The sequence below is a fragment of the Accipiter gentilis genome, chromosome 27 (genome assembly GCF_929443795.1).
Source record: "Accipiter gentilis chromosome 27, bAccGen1.1, whole genome shotgun sequence".
NCBI classification, from domain to species: domain Eukaryota; kingdom Metazoa; phylum Chordata; class Aves; order Accipitriformes; family Accipitridae; genus Astur; species Astur gentilis.
Genome location: NC_064906.1, coordinates 21,496,491 through 21,518,784, shown reverse-complemented (window position 1 = coordinate 21,518,784; position 22,294 = coordinate 21,496,491). Strand labels below are relative to the sequence as shown.

General features: G+C 43.5%; 3 protein-coding genes across 10 annotated transcripts in view; 1 reads left to right on the top strand and 2 right to left on the bottom strand.

The window, feature by feature from the left end:
- Positions 1–80: 80 nt before the first annotated feature.
- FIGNL1 (fidgetin like 1) lies at positions 81–16,246 on the bottom strand. Of its 2 annotated transcripts, none has more exons than XM_049830125.1 (2): positions 16,166–16,246; positions 81–12,838 (listed from the first exon to the last, which is right to left on the bottom strand). In XM_049830125.1, exon 2 carries the CDS (start codon positions 12,828–12,830, stop codon positions 10,755–10,757), a length of 2,076 nt encoding a protein of 691 aa, XP_049686082.1. In that variant the 5' UTR covers positions 12,831–12,838; positions 16,166–16,246; the 3' UTR covers positions 81–10,754. The 2 variants fall into 2 exon arrangements, with proteins under 2 accessions (XP_049686082.1, XP_049686083.1); XM_049830126.1 differs by lacking the exon at positions 16,166–16,246 and adding an exon at positions 15,275–15,357.
- Positions 13,694–15,689, top strand: LOC126051202 (proline-rich protein 2-like). The gene is made up of 2 exons (XM_049830137.1): positions 13,694–13,712; positions 14,821–15,689. The coding sequence occupies exons 1-2, from the start codon at positions 13,694–13,696 to the stop codon at positions 15,687–15,689; spliced, it is 888 nt and encodes a 295-aa protein (XP_049686094.1).
- Positions 16,247–16,365: 119 nt separating the features above from the next.
- The window catches only part of DDC (dopa decarboxylase), an 80,108-nt gene continuing 74,179 nt past the window's right edge, over positions 16,366–22,294 (bottom strand). For 3 of the 7 annotated variants that reach the window (XM_049830130.1, XM_049830128.1, XM_049830127.1), the window contains exon 14: positions 17,964–21,251. In XM_049830130.1, coding sequence (XP_049686087.1) covers positions 21,036–21,251 — 216 coding nt within the window. In that variant the 3' untranslated portion in view covers positions 17,964–21,035. Of the gene's footprint in view, positions 16,446–17,963; positions 21,252–22,294 lie in introns of those variants that run through there. The other 4 variants (XM_049830132.1, XM_049830131.1, XM_049830133.1 and 1 more) reach the window with 4 other exon arrangements.

The following is a 22,294-nucleotide window of genomic DNA, read 5'->3' as shown; positions in this document are numbered from 1 at the left end:
AAACTGTTTTTTGTTTGGATTTTAGTAACTCCCCCCCCCCCCCCCCCCCCCCGACCAAATCCAGACAGCTAATGCAGGTGTTCTCACTATACATTCATACTTCCTTTTTTTCTTCAATACAAAGCAGAGAATCACATAGTGTAAATCCTTTTTAACAATTCCTTTCATGTTGTCATTATTGTTAAAAAAATTTCTCTTAATATCCCAGTCTCTGGAGACACACTGTTCTGGAGAATACCCATTTTTGTTTCAAACACAGGAGGTGTGTAGTTCTGTTGACCTGGGGGGAGGTGCGTGTAAGATTACAATAAATGGAAATTACTCTGGACCAATAAGGAATATAATTTTGTCATATTATCTTTAAATTTATTCTATAGTTTCCAAAATTGAAGATACAGTTTCTGAAATGCTGGTAAACAGCAGCACTACTGTGAAACTATTACATCCTTCCCCCTCCCCGGAAAGGGAAATAGTAGCACAAAAAAAAAGCCTAAATTCCTTACGCAAGATCATGCAACAAGTTTTTGACAAAATCAGGACTAGTAGCCAGGTCTTCTAATACTTGCTTATTTTCCAGCCACAGACTAGGCTTCCTCTTCAGTGGGTAGTAAACTCAAGAATCTGTATTTGCAGACCCTTGCACTAACTCCAAAGAGCTGTAAAAAGGCCACAGGTCTAAGAACGCAGGCTTTAGACTCCATCAAAGCATGTGTGTGTGTGTGCATGTGTGCGTGCGTGAAAACATCTTATGTTACCTAAATTTACAGAATATTTTGACCAAACATACAAAGATACATAATCCTTTCCATGATCAGTTGTTGAAGTTAGACAGCTTTTGCCTTACAAATGTCTTTAAATGATGCACAGATCAAAAGGAAAACGATTTTGGGAGAGGGGCCCTCAGTCTGATGTACGGCACCGAGGGCCCTCTCTCAGTTTTCCTGTGGACCCATAATGAGCGGCTCAAATAACAGTTTTATGGTAACCAACTGATTTAACAAATTGGGATGCTTTTCTAAGCCTTAAAACCACAATGCAAAACCTGCCTATTTACCCTCCCAACTACCTCAGGAAAAATAATAAAACAAACAAAAAAACCCCAGGACAATAGCCACATGAAAATATTATGCTCCAAAGAAAGAGAAACTTTAATTAGCAGGCTAATTTACAACAGAAAACAGAAGGTTCACTGGAAACTTTGCACAAATACCAACGTGCAAAATAGAAACTTCAGATAAGCTGTGGAAAGAGGGTGGGATTTCCAGAAAATAGGGAAGGACTTGTTACACCCTCCTTGTCAAATTTTGCAGGATCACCACAGCTTCTCTGGAGAAACAGTATGCGCAGAGGGGGAAAGCTAAGAGCTTTCCTTTTGGTTCTGCTTCTCCTACATAAACTGCTTGCCTAATTTCCTTCGCAATTAGAGAAATATTTGACTCAAAACCCCATCCTTTCCACATCTTACTGTGCTATGCACTTTTGCTACTAAACCTCTGGCCGCTTCCATAATTTTATATTATGAATACTACGATTATGTCAACCCCTAGATCGCACTAATACCACGCACGGTAAAGGTGCCGGGGCAGTGAGAAGAGGGAGGACGGTGCCGTTCCGCAGCTCTCAGCAGAGCCTCGCCACAAGGTGTGCGGGGACGGAGGGCCAAGTCCCTTCGCTGTCCCACGCCACACCAACGCGGGAAGTTAAACGGCCCATCTCGCTCAGTGTTTTCTGAGGTCAGCCTTGGCGCTTTTCCTCCGGAGAAGCAGAATCAGTGCTTTGTCCTGGGTAGGCTAGCAGGGTCTTTGCTTTCTGAGCAATCCCACTGCGACTGCATCCGAACAGCGCGTCAGTCGGAGCCCTTCTCCAGCCTGCGACATGCCCCGCCAAAGCCCATCAGCTCCTCGAGCGTCCGAGCTGCAGCAAGGGCACGGGACTGGGCCGGGGGAAAGCAGGCAGCGCCCTGGCCCTGGCCCTTAGCCATCAGACAAACGCCTCGGGGGCGTTCTCCAGGCACCCCGAGACACCCCTTTCCCTCACGAGGGGCGTACGCAGCCCCGCAGCACGCCTTAGCAAGCTTGCAAGCATGTAGTGGGAAAGGAAATACCTAGAAGAAACAAACACACAGAGGTTTGGTGGCAGTGGAGAAGGGAAAGTAAATTTACACAATATAAAAAAGTGTTTGGGGGCAGCAAAATATGAAAAATAATTTCTTCAGAAAATTGCACCTTGCTCAGTCTTGGCATCTTTAGACTAACCCTGCCGCTGCATCAAGAAAACACTGGGAGGAATGAAGGTAGATGTAAAAAAACCTGGCTTTTGCAGTTAGCTTTCTAAAAAGTTTTATTGCAGCGATAAGAAAGGAAAAGAAAAAAAAAAAAAGGAATAGTACAAATGCCATGTACAATCAGCATACAAAAAGTGGGCCTGGAAACAGCTCCTGCAAAGATGCATGTTTCACAGAAGGGATTTACACTTTTTTTTTTAAGGTAGCCTCATATTAGTTTCAATTTTAACTATGTATCAGGAAAAAATAAAATAGGGATTTTGGACTGACTTACAGAAGTCTCGGAAAACTACATAACAAATTCCCAGACCCCACAGAGTACCTTAGCCTGCTTTAGACACAAAAATTAAGTACAGAATCCAAGAGTGCACCTCTCTCCATTCAACAGGCAGGACACCTACGTTACATGGCATCATCCCAGATCCCAACAGGGGAGCCCTCCAGCTGTCAGCCCTAGCAAGATTTCGGTAGCAGCATGTTCAGACCCATAGGACAGAAAAAGAGAGAGATGCTATCGCCATTTCCTCCCTCTTCCCTCAGATGATTAGACTTTAAAGCGAACGCTCCCTTTGAAAAGGGAATTGCAGCGGCACACGGCTTTCCCCCCAACCATCCGTGCTGCCGCTCTGTGCTGTTGCCTTTCCAGGGATTTGCCGAGCGGCGCTACTGTGTTGATGACCGAATCTGTAGTCCAGCAATTTGATGGTTCAACAAAAGGCATGGCTGAAAGAAGCTGCCTGACTCAAAGAGCGTACGCTTCCTGTTGTTGGCAGAAAGTGAGACTCTGCGCTGTTCCCCCTTGCTTCCTTTAAAAACAGTGCCAGGAATTGATGTAAATTGGCTGCAAAGCATCTGACCCACAAAGCAGGGAAGTGAGAAACTGTAGGACTCGGGAAGATAGAAGCAGTATTAGCCACCTATATCTAAATAATATGGGTTTTTAATACACTTGATCCAAGATCACGGATGGCATCAGCTATTTTCACTTGAAACGTGCTCAAGGGGCTGAAGTCTTCAGCAGCTCTGGAGAATTCTTTCTCTGGAGAAATCTGTCGACGGGTTTGAAGAAACCACTTTGAAAAGTTATCAAAAGACAGTTTTACTGAAAACATGAAAACTGTCTACAACACTGACCACAGATGGACATGCCAAATGCTGCCCAGAGAACTCAGTCAAACATTAGCAGAGGGATAACCCACGAAGTTAACTAATTACCCAGCACGTAGGAGATCTACCTTCTGGGACTTCTGTCAGGTGGGTCAGGAGAAGCTCCCTGCACCGCTGGGCTTAAGAGTTGTGCCAGATGTTCGACCCTATTACGATAGCACTAATGATTTTTACTTGCGAGGCAACACGAAGAGAGAAACAAATGCCATTTGCTATCAACTAAAACTTAAATGAATTGAGACTGTTAAATCAATTGGACTCGGCTCCTGTTGCCTACCTGTTATGTATCTACATTTCAAAGCATTTTCAGGATCTTCAGCCTGGGAGTCTGCTCATATCTGCCCATTGACTCTGCTATTAAAATTCCTAAGATTGAGGATAGGTTTCAACACAAATGCCCTGTATCGGGATTTTCACCTCGTTTCCCAACCCCAGTGTAATATTACAGCCTGAGACACAAGGTAAAATTAATCTTTAAAACACCTATCTTTGTTAAATAGGGAGCTCTAGAGATGTCAGGCTGGTTTTCACAGCTCCCTCCAAAAAAATCTTCTTGAAAAATGAACTCCACCCAACGAATCAACAATAATCCCTAATAAAATGCCAGTTACAAGTCATTAATACTGGATGATTTTAAGTGACAAAACAAGGCAACTAACTTTGACTACCCTTGGGCTTTCCTTAAGAAATTGCGTGGACTTCTTTGGGAAAAGATCTCCATCTGGTGGCAGGCTGTAAAAAAGATCAAGTCAACACTAACAGAGGTATTAATGTCCCTTGAAATGACTGCTGTTACTAGAAGTGGAGCGGATTTGTTGCGGATAATTTTTTCTCCATAAATTTCTAAACCTTATATAGGATAGGCTGAGCCAGGCACCCTTTAGTCCTAAATGCAGATGTCTAGCAAAAGCATTTGAGCTCAGCTGGCTCACGTATCCCTTCGCGCAATTTTTCCCGCTGACAGCCCTGTGGGAAGGACATCCCCAGCCTGTGGATGACGAGGAGTCACCTGCAGACAATGGCTATATCCCTCTATAGCGACATGAATAAGGCGGTACTCCTTTTCCACTGCTGTAATGGCAATAAGACTCTTTCAAGGCTATAAATTCTTATGGGGACTGGGTTATACAGATAAAAGGTAACATTCCCTGGCACAAATTATCCCTACTCTGGGGTCACTAGAGGAGGGGGTTGTACTGTCGTAACTATTTGGGGAGTTGTACTACCATAACTATTTGTAAAAGCACACGAGAAATAGTTTTCATGAATGAAAGTACAATGGAGCAGTCCCCAGCGTGCTCAAGTTCGTCCCTTCTGAGACATTTACAGACAGAGCGTGAGTATATATTTTTAGCAGATGACAGCAAAAGTTTCTGAAAATTTGATCTTGAGTTCTCTTGCCTTTCTTTGGTGCGAAACTTCTGGTTTTGGAGCAACTTCTGGTATCACAATGTTTTAATTAGCACATTTAATTTTTTTTCAGTCAACTCTAAGACTCACTGTCATATGACTGTAAGGCACCACATTAAGCAGGGTGAAACCTTTTAAATTTATCATTAAAATCAGTGAAAAAAATCAGAAGGGATGTTTCAGAAAATAACAGACTAATCACAGACCCTGGGAACAAATTACCTATTACCTCCTCCCTTGTCACTACAAGCATATTTTCTACCTCTTCCTTCTCTCCTGTTTAGCTATACCAGCCCAGAGTTTCTGTGACCTTCTTGAAAGTGGAATTTTTTTCTTTTTTCTACTTTTATCCCATCACTGCTAAATGTATGCTTTTATAAAACATTAAGCCATCAACAGATATTGAAAAAATTATCATCATTGCTGAAATAACTTCAAAGTATACGTGTTTATTTGCATCTTTACATGTAATCAATATCCCCACAACACCTTTCAATTTTCTCTCTTGATTCTTTTTGAATTTTCTCCCTTTTTTCTAGTGGTAGCTGGCACCAGAATAGCTTGCAGAAACCAGCTTCCAGAGTCCATGCCCTCTCTGGAAAAAAAATCTCCATAATTTAAGAAAAATCAGGAGTCTCTATAATTCTACTTACATGGCTATATCCTTTGCTATATAAGGATATATATATCCTTATAACAATCTATATCCATTTTATAGTGCAAATAATTGGTATGCAAGAAATACCATATATCAAGAGCATCCAGCTCCCTGTGTCAGTATCTGACACCTCTTCTTATTTCTTTTCTTTTCATATTTGAGAAAAAAAAAATCTATAGGTGAAATAATAATGAAGGCCAAAGTTCTCCTTCAGAATACTGAATGAAGTATATGAGCACAAGCTATTTCACGACAACTCTTGTAAGAAATTTCATTGGTTACATCAGATCTGCAGGGATAAGCAGTCACTAGTTGTAACTGGCACAAAATAAAATTACTTATTTGGAAAAGGAGAAAACAGGCTTGTAGGTCTTCACTACCACTGAGTGATATTTCTAACTGGTGAGGCCTATTAATTGAAATGATTTTGTGTAACAGGTTTAGGTGGAAGGACCATCCCAACTGACAGAGACATCCTTTCCTCTTGCTGTAGGTAAAAAGTTATCAAAAGACAGTTTTACTAATACGAGTAAATAGAGTAAAAAAACCATAGAAGCTCCTCTAAATTTAAAAGCAGAAGCCTAGGCAATTTCATCTCTCATTACATTTTAATCCACAGTACAGAACTCAAAACCTGTAAGAACTGGGTAGGAATTTTCACAAGCCACTGCCTGGAATTTTGTGATCTACTTCGAAACAAACAAACAAACAAACAAAGCCAGCATTACTTTTTTTCCTGACTGTAAATACACAGCCATTCTAGATGGTCTTTCAAAGCATTAGCAGACCCCTCATTTAGTTTCATGTGCCCAGGTGTTTCCACTTTACAAAGCCCAATGAGAATTTCAGATTGAAGTATTCAGTTCCAAAAGCAGGCAAGCTAATCTGAAACTGGAATTTTCTATCATTGGCATAATTTAAGGAAAGCCTTGGCTCCTGGAAGCTTGTCTGACATGGCTGTGGGGAAAAGCCTGAGAGCAGCCCAGCTGTGTTTCTGGCTTGGATGTTTGATTATGCTGCATAGACCGGTAGCCAAAGGAAAGCGTGGTATGTTCAGAGGTATGACAGAACACAAGATGCCCCCCTACCCATGAAGCCAACAAACTAACTCAACTCCAGCGGAAAGGCACTCTTAGGCTTCCGTGGGAAGAGGCCAAGGGCTGCCCCGTGTGGGACACAGCTGGTTACAACGGACCCACGCTGGAGCAGATCCCCACACTGCAGCCCGTCAGACAGCCCATGCTGCAGCAGATGGATGCTCCTGAAGAAACTGTGGTCCACGGAGCGCCCACACCAGAGCAGAGGAAAACACCAGGGGAAGGAGCTGCAGTGAGAAACTGCTACGTACTGACCGCAACTTCCCACCCCTGCGCTCTGCGGCAGCAGGGTAGGAGAGCTGGGAGCGAAGTCGAGTCTGGGACAGCAGGGAGGAAAGGCGGCATTTCAACGTTTGTCTTTTTTTGCTTCTCACTACCCAAATCTATTTTAGTTGGCAATAAGTTAAAATTCCCCAAGCCGAGTCACTTTTGCCCACAGTGGTAACCGGTGAGCGATCTCCCTGCCTGTATCTCAGCCCACAAGCTCCCTCATCCTACTTTCTGCTCCCCATCCCACTGAGGAAGGGGAGTGAGTGAGGGGCTAGGTGGGCACCTGGCTGCGAGCCAGGGTTAACCTACCAGACTATCTCATTAGGCAATAAAACTACTCGTGAGCCTTCTTTCAAAACTCTTCCAAGCCCAACTTTCATTTAAATTTCAAAGGAATACGCACTCAAGTGCTTAAAGACAAGCCCATGCGTTTGCATATCTACTGTCCAAAGCATCTTCTAAGTCTTAGTAAACAGTCAGTGCTCACCAAGACCAATCCCTCACTGCCACCAAAATTATAACTTTAATGGGAAAAGTGGGGTTTTGTTTGGTTTTTTGGTGGTTTTTTTTTCCCAATTACATGTTAGCTTGGGAGTAGTTCCATAATTTCTATAAGAAAAACAGAAATTGCCTTATTTCAACAATCTTAACGATGCTCTTACGAGTCCAGTCTGGTTTTCATCCACTTGCCATTAGCAGATTATGGTCATTGCTGCTGCTTCATCAGCTTTTTAACTACTTGTGTTGCCACAGTTTTCTATAAATGAAAATTCATCTGGGGATTTCACACTGCTCTAAGACAGTTTAGCTAACTCAAATACAAGATGCATTGAGAAAATGAAGAGTCTGAATTGTCTTGATTATTAATAAGACCTCACTTTTCCAGGACTGCAATTATTTACCTTTATTTAAGAGAAACTAAGAGATTGTGCACCCGATGTGACTGAACCACAAAACCAGAGGACACTCCTGTATTTCTTCTTACAAAGTTCAGCCAGCCAAAAAGAATAAATAATGAAGTACATAGGTTTATGCATACACTAAACAGAACCATTAAAGAGGATTTATCTGCACCATTTCCCTTAAATTACAATCATGCCCTACTTTTGTGCAATTTTCTATATTTTGTGAAATTATGCTACTGGTCATCTAATCTCTTGTTTGGTAGCACTGTTAGAGCGGGTTATGAAATACGTATTGGGCTAATATTGGAAGTCCTGATGACTTGCGAGTCCTGCAGCAAAGCCTGAATATTGCTAGATGGCTGAAGAGATAGTCGTATTACCTGCATCATTACTAAAAAAGAAAAAGAATAAGCTTTACCTAGTGTTCCCTTCCACTGTTTCCATGTGTTTTCTAAAACAAAAGCATGTTTGTGTAATTCAAGTAATGAGTAACGGATACTCCTGCCTGGTGCTGTCTCTACTTTTGACCTCTCCCAAGTTCCACTTTGCAGGAGACACATACAGTGGCACAGCATTCCTCTCCCAGTCCTTGTCATCTTAGGAGGCGTTTTGTTCTCTATCATCATGTGCATTCTCAATGGTCCTTTCAGTAGAGCCATTTCCATTACAATATGAATATTCAGATACATAGATGAGCACAGTATGCTCCCATAGCATACCAGAATAATTCCCAGCATAAATAAGGCTATTATTTAATCATACATAAGGGTTTTATTACCCCTGGAAGAACCCTTAGGTGTTACTAAACAATTAAAATTCTCTGTGCTTTTCATGCACTTGCCTGAGAAAAAATTTTAAAGACCATGTTTTCATGACAGTTGGAGAGATGTTTGGAGAGAGCAAAAATCTTACCTAGTACATGTTTATACCTCTCCAATACTAAACTTGTAAGAGCAGATTTAATCTCATAATCTTTACCCAAGTGGCACAAAAGTCAATCAGTTTGGACTACACCACACATTTATTCTTACAAAATAATCTAATTATTCTACTTTCACTATTTCAGAAATTAAGATAAATTCGCATACCTGAAATTGTACATCTCTGCAAAACAATGTCTAATACATACCAGACTTTAGAAAAAACATAAGCCAAGAATAGAACTGACTTTTTTATGTTTAAATCAGGATGAGCTCCAAGAAATGCCAAGCCTTCCAAATTATTCTGAATTCAAGGTTCACTATCGCCTCAGAGTCCCTGTAGTTCCCAAATGCCTTAAAAAAATGCTAGCTAAAGAGCATTTATCCATTTTTAGAAAACCTAAGTAAGACCAGCTTTTAAGCTCTGCATTTTCCCCAATAGGAGAAAAAGTGCTTCACAGAAACAGAAAATAAACCATGGACACTGCAGCAGCCAGCTCTGCCACACCAACAAAAGAATCCAAAGGAAAGCTCTTGTTTTCCATTCAGGGACAGCTCTCTCCAGCCAGTGGGCGAAGACAGGTTATGTGAAGAAAAGGCTGTGCACTTCTTTCAGACCTTAGGTAAGAACACCAAATACAAGCTAGCTAGGAATTTTAGCATTGTTGCATGGAGATTTTTTAAGGAGCAGTGGTACCCAGCCGATGTTGGAACATGGGATTTCTCCCACCTGGCCACGAGAGCCCAATGGGGTGTTCTCTGAGACTAAGGCTTCTCCCATCTTAGTTTGACAGATGCAGCTGCTGCTGGTTTTGCTTGCAGGTCCAGCCAGGAGCAAGGCTAAGCCCCTAATCCAAACCAGCAGATACACACAAACACAAACAGACACCAGAGCGAGCAGTGCCTTTACCAGCACACACAGAGCAAACGCGCGGACATAAACCCAACAACACAGCCCCATCTTGTCCCTAATCTCCAGCCGCACTGGACTGAAGCTCACCAGGGACGCACGCAGCCCCTGCACTCTCCAGCTGCACAAGGACACCGCACTCACGGAGCCTTCAAACACTGCCATGGGATTTAAGTTCATCTAATATCCAGGCCCAGACCCCAAGCCCCCTTACTCTGCCACTGGCTTACATCTGGTCTCTTTCCAGATGCTGGTTTTTTTCCTCTTACTTGCCAGCTAGTCCAGCTTGAAGTCTGCTATTTTGTTAGTGAGTTTTGTTAGTGAAGTTTGCACGCCCACCGGGATCCCTACAGCATCTGGTTATAAACGCATTGGCTAGCCCACAGCTGGCCCTCAGATCCGAAAGCCCCCATGACCCATGGCCTCTTCTCCAGCTGCTGGTGCCCAGTCCTCCTGTAACACGCATCCACACACGCAGATGCAGCACAGAAAGCAAGGTCAAGCAGAAAATCATCAGTAAAAGTATTTAATTAGACGCTCAGACCAGAGCACTGCTTACACAAGACCGTTCCCTTTTACCCCCACTTCTATTTTTCCATGCATGTCCTTCCCACATCCACCTTGGCCCTTCCCTTCCTCCGCTCCTGTTTCCTCCCAAACAATGCACCCCTAACTACTTTTCCCCATTGGTCCCAGTTTTACTACATCCCTACCTAAAATTGGTATTTCTGATAACAGTACCTGGGTCCACTGAGCCTTGCATGGCATTACTGACACAGGACAGCGGTGGGCCTTGCGAGATTGCCCCCAATACTCCCTTCGATTATATGTGAGGTTTGACCACCTTCCCCTTAAATATCAGTGAAATTCGTCCACCTTTCATAGCAGCTATCTGTAATTTTTTCAGCTTCTCACTCTGTTGCTTGTGTTCAGCAGTTTCTTGTATCATGACCAGCAGTTTCTCATGGTCTTTTCAGCTGGCGAAACCTCAGGCCAGGGCCTAGACATCTGCTGGCGTAACAGAAGAAGATTTATTTCAAAGACAGAAACAAAAAGAAGTGCACTCTAAATTATTGTGGGTTTAATATGTGATGGTGCCAAAGAAATATTTCTGCGGAAGAGTTAGGATGCAATTATCTACCGCAGCCAAATGTCTGGTTCCAGGTTTCATACAGCTCTAGGTCCTTCGAGGAGACACTGGGCCGCACGGTTCTGAAGGCACTCTCAAAGTCCAAGAAAGCAATAGGCCGTACTTGGTCTGGCATGATGGTTGCAATGTCTGTGGACTGAAGACTGCGGATAGGGCCCAGAGAAGCTTCTCGACAGAGCTGTGTCATGTCTGCCCCTGAAAATCCACTCGATTTCTTAACTATAAGTTCGATTTCCTCTTCATTTAGGGAGCAGTGCTCCTTTGACATTAGACGGGTGACAATCTGCTTCCTAGCTGAGGCTTCTGGAAGAGGAATGTACAGTCTCTTCACTAGTCTCCTTCGGGCAGCTTCATCGATTTCTTGGGGTCGATTTGTTGCTCCAACCACTAGAATACGATCTTCAGAGGAGGTTGTTGCCCCATCTAACTGGACCAGAAATTCAGTTTTTATCCTTCTCGACGACTCGTGCTCCCCATCTCCACGCTGAGACAGCAGAGAATCAATTTCATCAATGAAAATCACTGCTGGCTGTTGACATCGCGCCACAGTGAACAGTGCACGGACCATCTTTTCCCCCTCACCTACCCATTTGGAAGTCAGAGAAGAGGCACTGATGCTAAAAAAAGTTGCTCCAGACTGGCATGCGATGCACTTGCCTATAAGAGTCTTGCCAGTCCCAGGGGGGCCAAAGAGAAGAATTCCTTTAGGAGGACCACGTAACCCAGTGAAGATGTCTGGCCTCAGCATAGGCCAGACTACTATTTCTTTTATAGTAGCTTTAGCAAATTCAACTCCAGCAATGTCATCCCAGTTGACAGGAGGCCCATGGTCCATGATCTCATGCATAATGAGTTCAACCATTTTTGGTTCTATGTTTTTCAGTCGTTCATCTACAGGCAGCGATGGATCTGTTGGTCCTCTTGCACGAGGCTTACACTGTGCTCCTCCGTTTTCATTTCCATCTTGTTTTGGAACTGGAGGAACAAATTTGCCAAACGGACCCCGAGATCTGCCTGCACCCAGTGATTTTTTTACACCTCCATATGACGAGACTGGTGCACGCTGGGGTAGTTTTTGAGATTTCCTTTGCTGATCCACCCACAGCTGTTCTTTTGCAGTTCTAAAACCAGGAACACCACTCTCTTCATTTCTGTTTCTATGCCCTGAAAAACTACTGGTTTCTGTACTAATGGAAGCCTGGCATGGGGCAAGGTTAGGAATCACCGTGCTGCCTTCATCAGCCAGACCATAAAACGCTTTTCTTTTTCCAGAACTTGTGGACCATGCAGGTACAGCTGACTGATCGGAAAGAGACAAATTTTGTCCATCGTGACAGCTACCCGACATTTTCAGAGAACTACTACTTGCCACTTCTTTACTTGCAAATAGAGGAGTTGCCTGGAAACCTGTAGGAACCTGTTCATTTAAGGAGGCTGAAGAGGCAGGAAGTGTATCCAAAGCTTTGGTCACAAGAGGCACGCTGCTTTGAAGAGACTTTGAAGATGAGGGATGCTCAAGGAGCTCTGGTCCCCGACTTGCACATTTTGCTGAGCCAGCACAGAGCTCAGTCTCTTTGGCACTGCTGAAGATACTGAGTTTAGGAAGACCTGGAGCAGCAGAGGCACTGACCCCTTTATCAGCTAGTACACAGGCATCTGTCGGTGCCATCTGAGAGCTTTGGAAATTTTTGCCAGCCTGCATCCTCTCTTGCACACACTTTAATTCAAATACATTATCTGTTGTCAAGGCAGATTGCCACTTGTCACTGTCATTTTGCTGACACTTTGCCAAAGTCAAAATGTTTTCAGCATAGTTATTCAAGCCAGTCTCTATGTTGTCAGAGTCAATAATTGCAGAGTATTTCTCTGCATATTTTTTAAACAGGTTGGCAGCACAGACCTGAGAGATCTCGGAGTTTGCCCATGCATACTGAATATGCAGGATTTTGGCACGGTATTCATCTGCCTTCTGTGCAGGTGTGCAGGTGCCAGAGGTAATAGCGAAGTAACTTTTCTGCCAGTCGCTCAGGTGCACAGTGCTGTGAGTGGGGGTTTCCATCACCAAACCTGAAACATACATAAAATACCTGCTGTTACAAAATGCATTTCACAGCTATTTGCTTTGGCTGCTTTCCCCTTTCCTAAATACATATACATGAAAACATACAGTATTTTAAATTGAGAAAAACAGCGCAGTAGGTCTTGTAAGTTACTTAGCCTGTCTGGACACTTTACCATTTTCAAAAAGCAACCAGCCTTGTCATGTAAAGCCATTTAAACTGAGGTTCTCTTTTCTTCCTTGTTCAAAGAAAGAAAAGATGATGACAAAAAAAAAAAAAAAAAAAAAAAAAAAAAAGAGTTTGCTTCTAACCAGAGGTCTCCTGGGGAGGTAAGTAGACTGCAAAGAATGGTAACAGATGGCCAAACAAAAATTGGCCTTGTTAAACGAAATCACCAGTGCTTTCACTCTTATTTGACAGAAGACAGCACAGTGCAGAGGAGGACAGATTATACATCACTGTCAGAATGATGAAATTTCTTACAGTGATGGCAATAAAAATGAAACAATGAAGCTAATAAATAAAACTATGTGCAAAGTCCCTGAGGGGAGATAAAAGTGGAAGGAATAAGCCCAAATGTAGTAAACTTTCAGATTAAGAAAATATTTACAGATTCATAGCAAATATTCAAAACTATTCCATTTAGAACATACTAAAAGGTCCCCATTTTAGAGAAACAAAGCTCTTGGGTGTTTAAAGCAATGCTTGTTTCTCAGCCTAAGAAAGTAGAATTTAAATTCCTTCAGTGATTTTTTAAATAGGAAAGATGACATTTGGCTAGGAAGGAGCATTTTGCTAGACGTGAAAAGATATGCTCATGTTTATGACGCATTTTCAAAGAAGTCTTTCTCTGCAAGGTACCATGTGCAGAGATATTTCTGGTAACATCAAGAATTCATTATTTCAGAAGAGACACAGACACAACCAAAATTATGAAAAACGTACCACTGCCTCAACAGGGTTTGCAGAAAGCTCTTAACACACAGTAATTCCGATCTTTTCATCTGTCCATAAGGGACGTACGTCAAATATACGATATGACCGAAATACATCAAATTCTAATTTCTTCTTTTTTAACTTCAATATGTACAGGGATGGTCCAGCCAGAAAATAGTTAAAAAGCAGACATCCATACATTCTGCACCCCTTCCAACAGGGTACAAGCCAACTTGCAATCTTCTTCCAATTCAGCTACAGACTATGTATGAGCGCAATTACAGTGCAGTTGTAATGTACATACAAGACTGGGGAGACAGAGCTGAAAGATTCTGGGATGGGGGGAGGGGGGTCTTCTCTATTTACTTTCAAGAAGTCTTGCATCAGTGTTAGACACAGAGAGCACAGTATGATTATGGCAGGAGGGGTTACACATAATAAACAATAAGGAGGTAAGTTATTTTGGTTTGGATTTTTTTGGACTTCAGCCCAACTTTGTAGAACTGTTTAGAAAAGTAAATTTTACCTGCAAATTCAGTGCCTTTACATGGGAAGCCAATTTAAAAAAAAAAAAAACCAACAAAAAACCCCAAAACCAACACAGAAATAAGACTTCCTCTGAAAAATTACTGTCAACTTTTGGACTGTGAGAAGTCTAACTTGTGCCTACCGAATGAGGTGCAAGTTCCCACCCCAATCCATCTGCAGCTGAGTTGACAGGCGAAGAGATGGGGGCCGCAGCCTTTTATTTCTCTACGCAACTACTAGACAACACACTGAACAACTGTCACTGTGCATATCACTTTTTTGTAGCTGTTGAATCAAAAACATCTCACGACACATAAAAGCTAAGTTCAGAAGAAGCTTAGTAGCAGGCGCTCGCTCCCAGGAGATGCGTCCGTAGACTGACATCATTCAGAGCACAAAATCTCAAGTTCGCCACCGCTTCCTAAAGACGTAGTAACCACCCTCGCAGCGCGGAGGGAAGGTCATACATAACAAGCGAGCAGCGGCAGCCAGTTTAAAATTTCGGTCTGTTTTTTTCCTCTCAAGTGTCTCCGACGACCAAATCCTCTCCCTATCCTCCTTCACTAGAGGTTGTCCTCGTCGTCTTACTGTTTCTCGCCAAGAGTAAAACAAACGCCTGCGCGGGCGGCCATAAACCGTTCCCAGGCGCGGCGGACATCGGTTCAGCTCGGGGGCCCGCGCCGGCACCGGCTTCGCGCAGGTCAGCGCCCACCCCACCCCCCGGCCCCTCACCACAGCGGGGCCGGGGAAACCGAGACCGGAGGCCCGAGGGCTCCCCTGAGGCCTTCGCCCCGCCACCTCGGCCTGGGCCGGGCCGGGCCGGGCGGACTCAGCCGCGGGAGCGCAGCGAGGGCCCTCACGCGCGAGGGGAGGGGGCGCAACGGTCGCCAACCGCCCCCCCCCAACAGCCGGGCCCACGGCGGCCGCCCCAATCCCGCCCCGCCGCCGCGCGCACGCACGCACGCCCGCCCGCACCCACCGGCCACGGCCGCCGCCAGCCGCCTCAGCGGATCCCGCGCCCGCTCTGCCCCGGGTTCCGCCAATCGGATAACAGGGCGCCGGGAGGCGCAGCCAATCCGAGATCGGGAGGGCGGGCCGAGTTGGAAAGGGGGCTCCGGGGGCTCCGGGAGGGGCGGGGAGCCAGGGGGAGGGCGGAGCGAGGCCTGCGCGCGGGGCCTCCCCCGCTCCCCATTGGCTGCGCCGGAGGCGCGCGCCCGCCAATAGACGCGGGGTCCGTGCCTCGGGAAGGGCGGGGCGGAGGCACCGCCCCTCGCCTCAGCGACCGCCCTCGGCCCAGGCGAGCTCGGCGGGCGGCGGGCCTGCGGCCGGACGGGCCTTTTGGGGAGAAAAACTCTGAGAAAGGTCCCGGCAGCGGCGGCCGGGCTGCCTGGTGAGTAACACGGTGCTTCGCAGGGCAAAAGGCGGTGGCCCGGGTGGGTGCATCCCGCGAACCGCACCTGGTCGCGGAGGCCCTCGCTGGGTCAGGCCGACCCACCATCAGGTGAGCGCACCGATCTAGATGCACGTTAGCACGCTACGCTGCAGTCGCACCTCTGGTATTAACACAGCCACTTCTGCGTGGGTGAACGTTTAATTTCCCGTGAGAAACACTTCTGGGAGTTAACGTCAGGTTTTTGTTCACCAGCGGTGCAGGCAGCACATTAAACTGTGCTGCTATGTGAGCCGTCACCCAAGACGAACTTGGGCTAACGTTTGCCCTCTGTCAAGTTTCCCCCAAGGCGTCCTCGCCCCATTTCCCGTGGGTCGTGCAGGGGCAGGGAGCGAAGGAGCCTGCGGCTGCGGGCTCCCCTCGGGAGCGCGGGCTGCAGCCACGCAGGGCTTACCGAACCGGGCCACTGCCTGCTCCTACCTGATGGCGCCGGAGCTGCGAACCACAGCTGAAGCCGGGCGGCTGGCTCCAGCGGTAGATCCAGCCGCAGGACCACGCGGAACTTGACGGAAGGGTCTGCATCGACCCTCGTTACGGCCAGGCATTTTTCAGACTCGTGCTTCTGGGGAGGAAACTTCCTGCAGGAACTCTCATTTGAAAAGTAATTTGTTCGAAGAACACGTTGAGAACAAGTCACTGATGATGAAAATCAGGGCACTGACGTGACCCGAGTGGGGAAGCTGGACCCCTTACAGCGCATCTGGCATGAATAAAATGGGAAAAAGCTTAGTTAAGAGCAACGACAGACAATAGTCATAGTTTTGTTTCCATTTATTAATGCTGCCAATTAAAACCTACATATCTGTTTAGTAGGCTTTGGATACAGATTTTAACTCGACAGCTCACAAATTACAATAAAAAAGCACTAAACGTCTGATTATCTTTCCATTGAGGTCGTACGGACTCTACATATGCTATGTAGATAGCATCCATTGGTGGGTATTTAATCTGCCCCCACCACCCTGGTCTTCACGGTTCTCAGTTGTATTTCTCATTTGCTCCCGTCTTTGAGCAATTCAAGTTTACGCATGTCTCAGGGTTTAGACTGCTGTTGTAAGGCAACTGCAATGTGGGTACTACTCATCAAATATGGTATCCTTACAGGAGACATCAACAACAATAAAACAACCAGCATGAGCGGAATCTTACATGTAAAGGCAAGAGAAAATTAGAAATTTAATAATTACAATGCAGTTCAGAGTATAATATATTAACAATACTTTTATAAATATGTTATCTTTTCAATATTTCCCCATCAATAATATATTCATAATCTGTCATAATTACTAAGAATGTAAGCATTGTACTAGCACTCTACTATTTAAAAAAACCCAAATATATGGTTGCTGAAAAGTTACTTTTTTCCCCTTCTTCTCTAGTAGCCGCACTGTCTCCCTTGAGGATGTGGATATTCTACTAAAGCACAGTTCTGAGATTTGGTAATTATTTTTAACATCAAACAGTATTAATTGGCACAGACTGCATTAACTTTTGCACACAAGGCACAATAAATCCAGGTTCACGTTAACTATTCATACAGTATTTTTCACTTACAGCTATGTTGCAAAGCTACAGAACAGAAACAGCAGTTAGGTTCTTCTTTCAAAATGTTCAACACTTTTGTTCTTGAGTTGATTACATAGCCCAGATTCCATTTTCAGATGACCTAATATTAATAGTCTACAAAGGAATTATCACATGGGGAAAAGAGGGTATGAGAGACTGAATACTAAAATACCAATGTCTTGGTTTCAGCTAGGATAGAGTTAATTTTCTTTCTAGTAGCTGGTATAGTGTTATGTTTTGGGTTCAGTATGAGAAGAATGTTGATAACACTGATGTTTCCAGTTGTTGCTAAGTAGTGTTTATACCAAGTCAAGGATTTTTCAGCTTCTGATGCCCAGCCAGCAAGAAGGCTGGAGGGGCACAAGAAGTTAGGAGGGGACACAGCCAGGGCAGCTGACCCAAACTGGCCAAAGGGGTATTCCACACTGTGTGATGTCATGCCCAGTATATAAACTGGGGGGAGTTGGCCTGGGGGGAATCGCTGCTCAGGAACTCACTGGGCACAGGTCAGCAGGTGGTGAGCAATGCATTGTGCATCACTTGTTTTGTATATTCCAATCCTATTATTATTGGCATTTTATTAGTGTTATTATTATCATTATTAGTTTCTTCTTTTCTGTTCTATTAAACTGTTCTTATCTCAACCCACGAGTTTTACTTTTTTTCCCACTGGGGGGGGGGGGGGGGGAAGTGAGTGAGCAGCTTCGTGGTGCTTAGTTGCTGGCTGGGGTTAAACTACAACAGCGGCCCTCACCAATTACATATTCAAATCATGCCAGAATTTCAGAAAAACTAGAACTGTGAACTTCAGATTTCTGTATCGGGCTGGCCATGGGGAAATGTAATTCCATGGGTCTTGTCACTGCTGTTTATTAGAAGATTTACTTACATCAGTTCTTTAAAAACAAAAATAAATTAACAGTTCTACTGCACTTATAATATTTTAAATTAACCCTTATCCTAAATTCTTTGCCAAAAGGAGTTTCAGTATCTGGACAACAGTCTTTTCTAAAACTGATACCCATGCTGAAAAATGTTTAATTGAATGTCAGTTTTGGCAACATTTTCCCACAAATGTCTATAGGGACCTATGTCTAATCCTGGGCTGTTGGGAACATTTCACCTCTCCTGGGCTTGGATGTGCATCCTGCCTGCGTCCCTGTTCTACAATAGTTCTGAAGCTCACACAGGCATGCATCATCCACCTCTGCTCTGGTTTCCATGGAGAGGATTTCCACCAAAATCCGCTTATATTCAGTCTGGTGTTGCCTTACTTTATGCATTTCTTTTCCAATACTTATTAGTTAGATTTTAATTTCAATTATAGTCGCATAAGCCCAAAGCAACTCCATTTCATTTCAGTGGAATTATCCTGGATTTACTCTTACGATAGCTTTGATCAGAATCTGATCTCTTTTTTTTTTTCCTGGACAGACCTGGTTATATATTTCACATACAAAATACTGGTCTCACAGAGACGGTATAATTCTTCTCTGGCTCCTAGATTCTAGTGTTTTCATAATGTAAAGTTGTAAAATGGTATCAGTGTGGACCATATGTGCTATGGATGAACATTGTTTCCCAAGTCATGAAAACTGAATAATGTTTTAAAAGTACTAATAACAGAGAAAGGAAACAACTGCCAGCATTTTCTGCTCTCTTCAGTCTACCAATCTATTGCATTGTGCTACTATAGAAAACCTTAATTTCACATTGGTTCTGCTAAAGAGATTGATGCTATCAAAATTTCTGATACTGTGGCTGAGAATAGTATCTTGTGGAACGGCTCAGTCACCTGCTCGAGTATTACTTGGTTTTGCCAGATTAATTTGTCACCCCTTGCTTCATCTGTTACCTGTGAAAGCAATTCCTTAAAGAAATAGTAATCAGCTTTTCCATCTGGGTGGATAACATAGCTCCTGGCTAGCCTTACAGAAGGGCGGCATGCCATCACCTACCCTAGCTGCGTGGCTTGACCTGCTGGAAATGCAGAGCTTGGTCAGTTCTTCCTAAGCGTTAGGATTCATGCATACCTCTTATGTAGCACTTGCACACACATTCATACTAATCCTTCCCCAGTTTGCACCACAGCAGTGAGGTGTAAGAAATCACCAGAATCGTCAGAAAAATCCACCTGGTCCATAGTCAACTTCTTTAATGCCTTCTGGAAAGATGGGAGCAGGCTGTGTGCCAAATTAACTGTCCTGGTGCATGTTTCATGGTCTACTTGCAACTTCCCAAATGTAGGAATTATACTTGCAAGGGATGGAGGAAGAAAGCTGAATAATTGTGCAAGCTGTTGAAGATGCTTTAGAAGTTAATAATGAGCAGTAAAAGGAAAAGATTAAAACAAATGCAAATGTAGAAATGAATCCTACAGATTATTTTTCTTGGAGTAGTAGCTCTTTATTTTGTTCTTATTTACATAGAAATAACTGTCTGGAATTTATGTTTTTAAAATGGCAGAAGTACTTATTAAAGTCAGCTATTGTTCCTGACTTTCATTTCACCTCTTTACTGTACCTGCGTTCAACAGGATGACATATCAATGGCTTGTGTCAAGTACACATTATTTGATTTTTTCTGAAGGTTAATTGTTTTCCAATATTTTCATGTTCAATGTGTCACTGTTAATGGAAGAAAACCACTAATGGAGGCACCACAGCATATTTTGAGGGGTAATTATCTTAATTTCTATTTTTATTGTAATTTGTTTTCTTGTTAGCTAATTTGAGAAATGAAGAGTAACATTTTTGCCATCACATTTCTTAGCACATTTTGTCAAAGATTTATCACACAATGAAGTAAGAAGAATGGTAGCCATAAAAAGAAATCACAACTCTATTCCACAGAACATAGCTTACAGATTATTTTCAAGTAACCACTGCTTATAACTAGGTTAAAAATACAGACTACCAGGTAGCACATGTCTTTTGACAAAAGTCTTAAGAAGGAGCTTTTAAGAGGCCTCATGCTGAATGATCAAAGTGAAACCCAATAGCCAGCATAACCCATTTGCTGAGATTTGACAAAATGGCTGTTTTAAAAGCAAATCCTTTAAGAGAAAGTAGAAAACCCGCCAAAAGGACCGTTAGCACTCATTTAGTGCTCGCTCCCCCCTGATCTGGCTAGGTAATGAAGGAAGTCTTGAAGTCCTAACTTCATTTACAAAATTATTGCAGCAAGTGTGTCATGACATGATAGTGCCCCAAATCATGACAACAACATTTGTGCATGCCTGTTTAGATAGGACCTGAACAGTGTTACAACGAGGTTACTGAACTTCTCCCAGCTTGGGTACTTTCTGAAGTCATAGTAATGTTAAATTAATTGGTTGTAACACCTCACAGTTTCATCTGTGAAGAAAGGAGTGGGTGTGCTAGCAGTTAATGGGGACAACAGAGGGAGCACTAACCCTTCCATTTCCACTGCCTGGTTCAATAAATGCTCTTGATTACAAACTGGTAAGAAATGACAGTTCGAGTCCCCATGGCTATGTGCATCCTGGAAACAGGCAAGATGAAACTACAGTACAGAGAAGGAATGACTAAGGTTACAACACAACTTGCTGGCAAGGATTTTGCTACTGCAGCTGGGCTATATAACAACAGGTTTTGTATTTTTTCCCCTCATAATTTGACTTTCCCACCTGCCCCTAAAATAAAACTTGGCAACAGAGAGAAAGCCAGTTAATTACCTCCTCCCCACTGCTACTTCACTGCTGTTACTGCTGGTGGTGGTTTTGCTCCCATGTTTTCAGAAGATCAGTTGCCAGCTGTGAGATGTGCTGCCAGGCAAACTTGATGTGGGTGGATTCCACTGTGCGGGAACAAATAGCAAAACGTAGCACAAACTTCTCTCGCAGGTGGCATGGGACCAGATGAATCTTCTTGGCCTCATTTATGCTTTTAAGAAGTGCCTTATTTAGTTCATTTGAGCCCTGAAATCATTGTAATTCAACATATACAGTGATGAATTTCAGAAGCAAGTTTGGAATATGTAAATCCCACCAAGCAGCCAAGCCCAAGTAGTACCAGTAACATGCAGCCACTTTCTCATCTCTCAGTGCTTTGCCATCAAAGGATTACAAAAAGATGACGGTGCAAGAGATAATTTTTCAGCCACAAAGAGATTTATGGATTAACTGGGGTTTAGAAGCAATGTTCACACTGGGGCATTTGTGATGGCTGACTGCTTGTTTGTGACCTAAGGTCGTGAGCTATGTAGCTTCATGTAAAAGCATTCATTATTGCATCCATTTTGTTACACTTTTCTTAGATGTAATCAAACAAATGTGGGAGGAAGTTTTGCAATGGACTATACTAACATTTGTAAAACAAACCTTCCAGTCTTCACTTAAGCATGGCTGCTGTGAGAGTCTTTTGAATATGAAGATGGAAATCTTACCCTTAATTGAGAAATAGTTAAGGTAATGTATCCCTGGCATAAGTTAACCTTCACGCTATCAGTAGAAACCCTAAAAAAGTGTTTGCCTCAAGTTCTATAGGAATTGTCCATCACAGAATGCTACAGAGTGGTTTGGGGGAGGGAGAGGATTTTAGAAACATGGTAAACTGATCCTCTCACTGGAAGTAAACAGTCTTCTGCATTCTGGGAAACAAAGATATAAATGTTAAATGTCTTGCAGAAAGTGAGAGGGACTCTACATGCATGCAGTATTGAATTTTATCTCCTTCTAGTGTACTTCATTCTCCTTGTGCTCAAATAAGGAATGTGAGGATTTCCCTTGGAGCAGCTGTGCACTCTTAATACCAAATCTCAAAAGAAATAGGACTGCATGGAGGAGTACTGGTTCTTTTGCAGGTTCAGCTAATGTTGAATCAATGGTTTTCCTATTTCATGTCCTTCAGCATTTGAGAATAAAACAAAAAATGTCATCGGATTTTCAAAAACAGTACTAAATTGCTTTAAATGAAAACAAGGAAAAGGGATCCCAGAAATCTTGGGATTTTTGTCTGATTT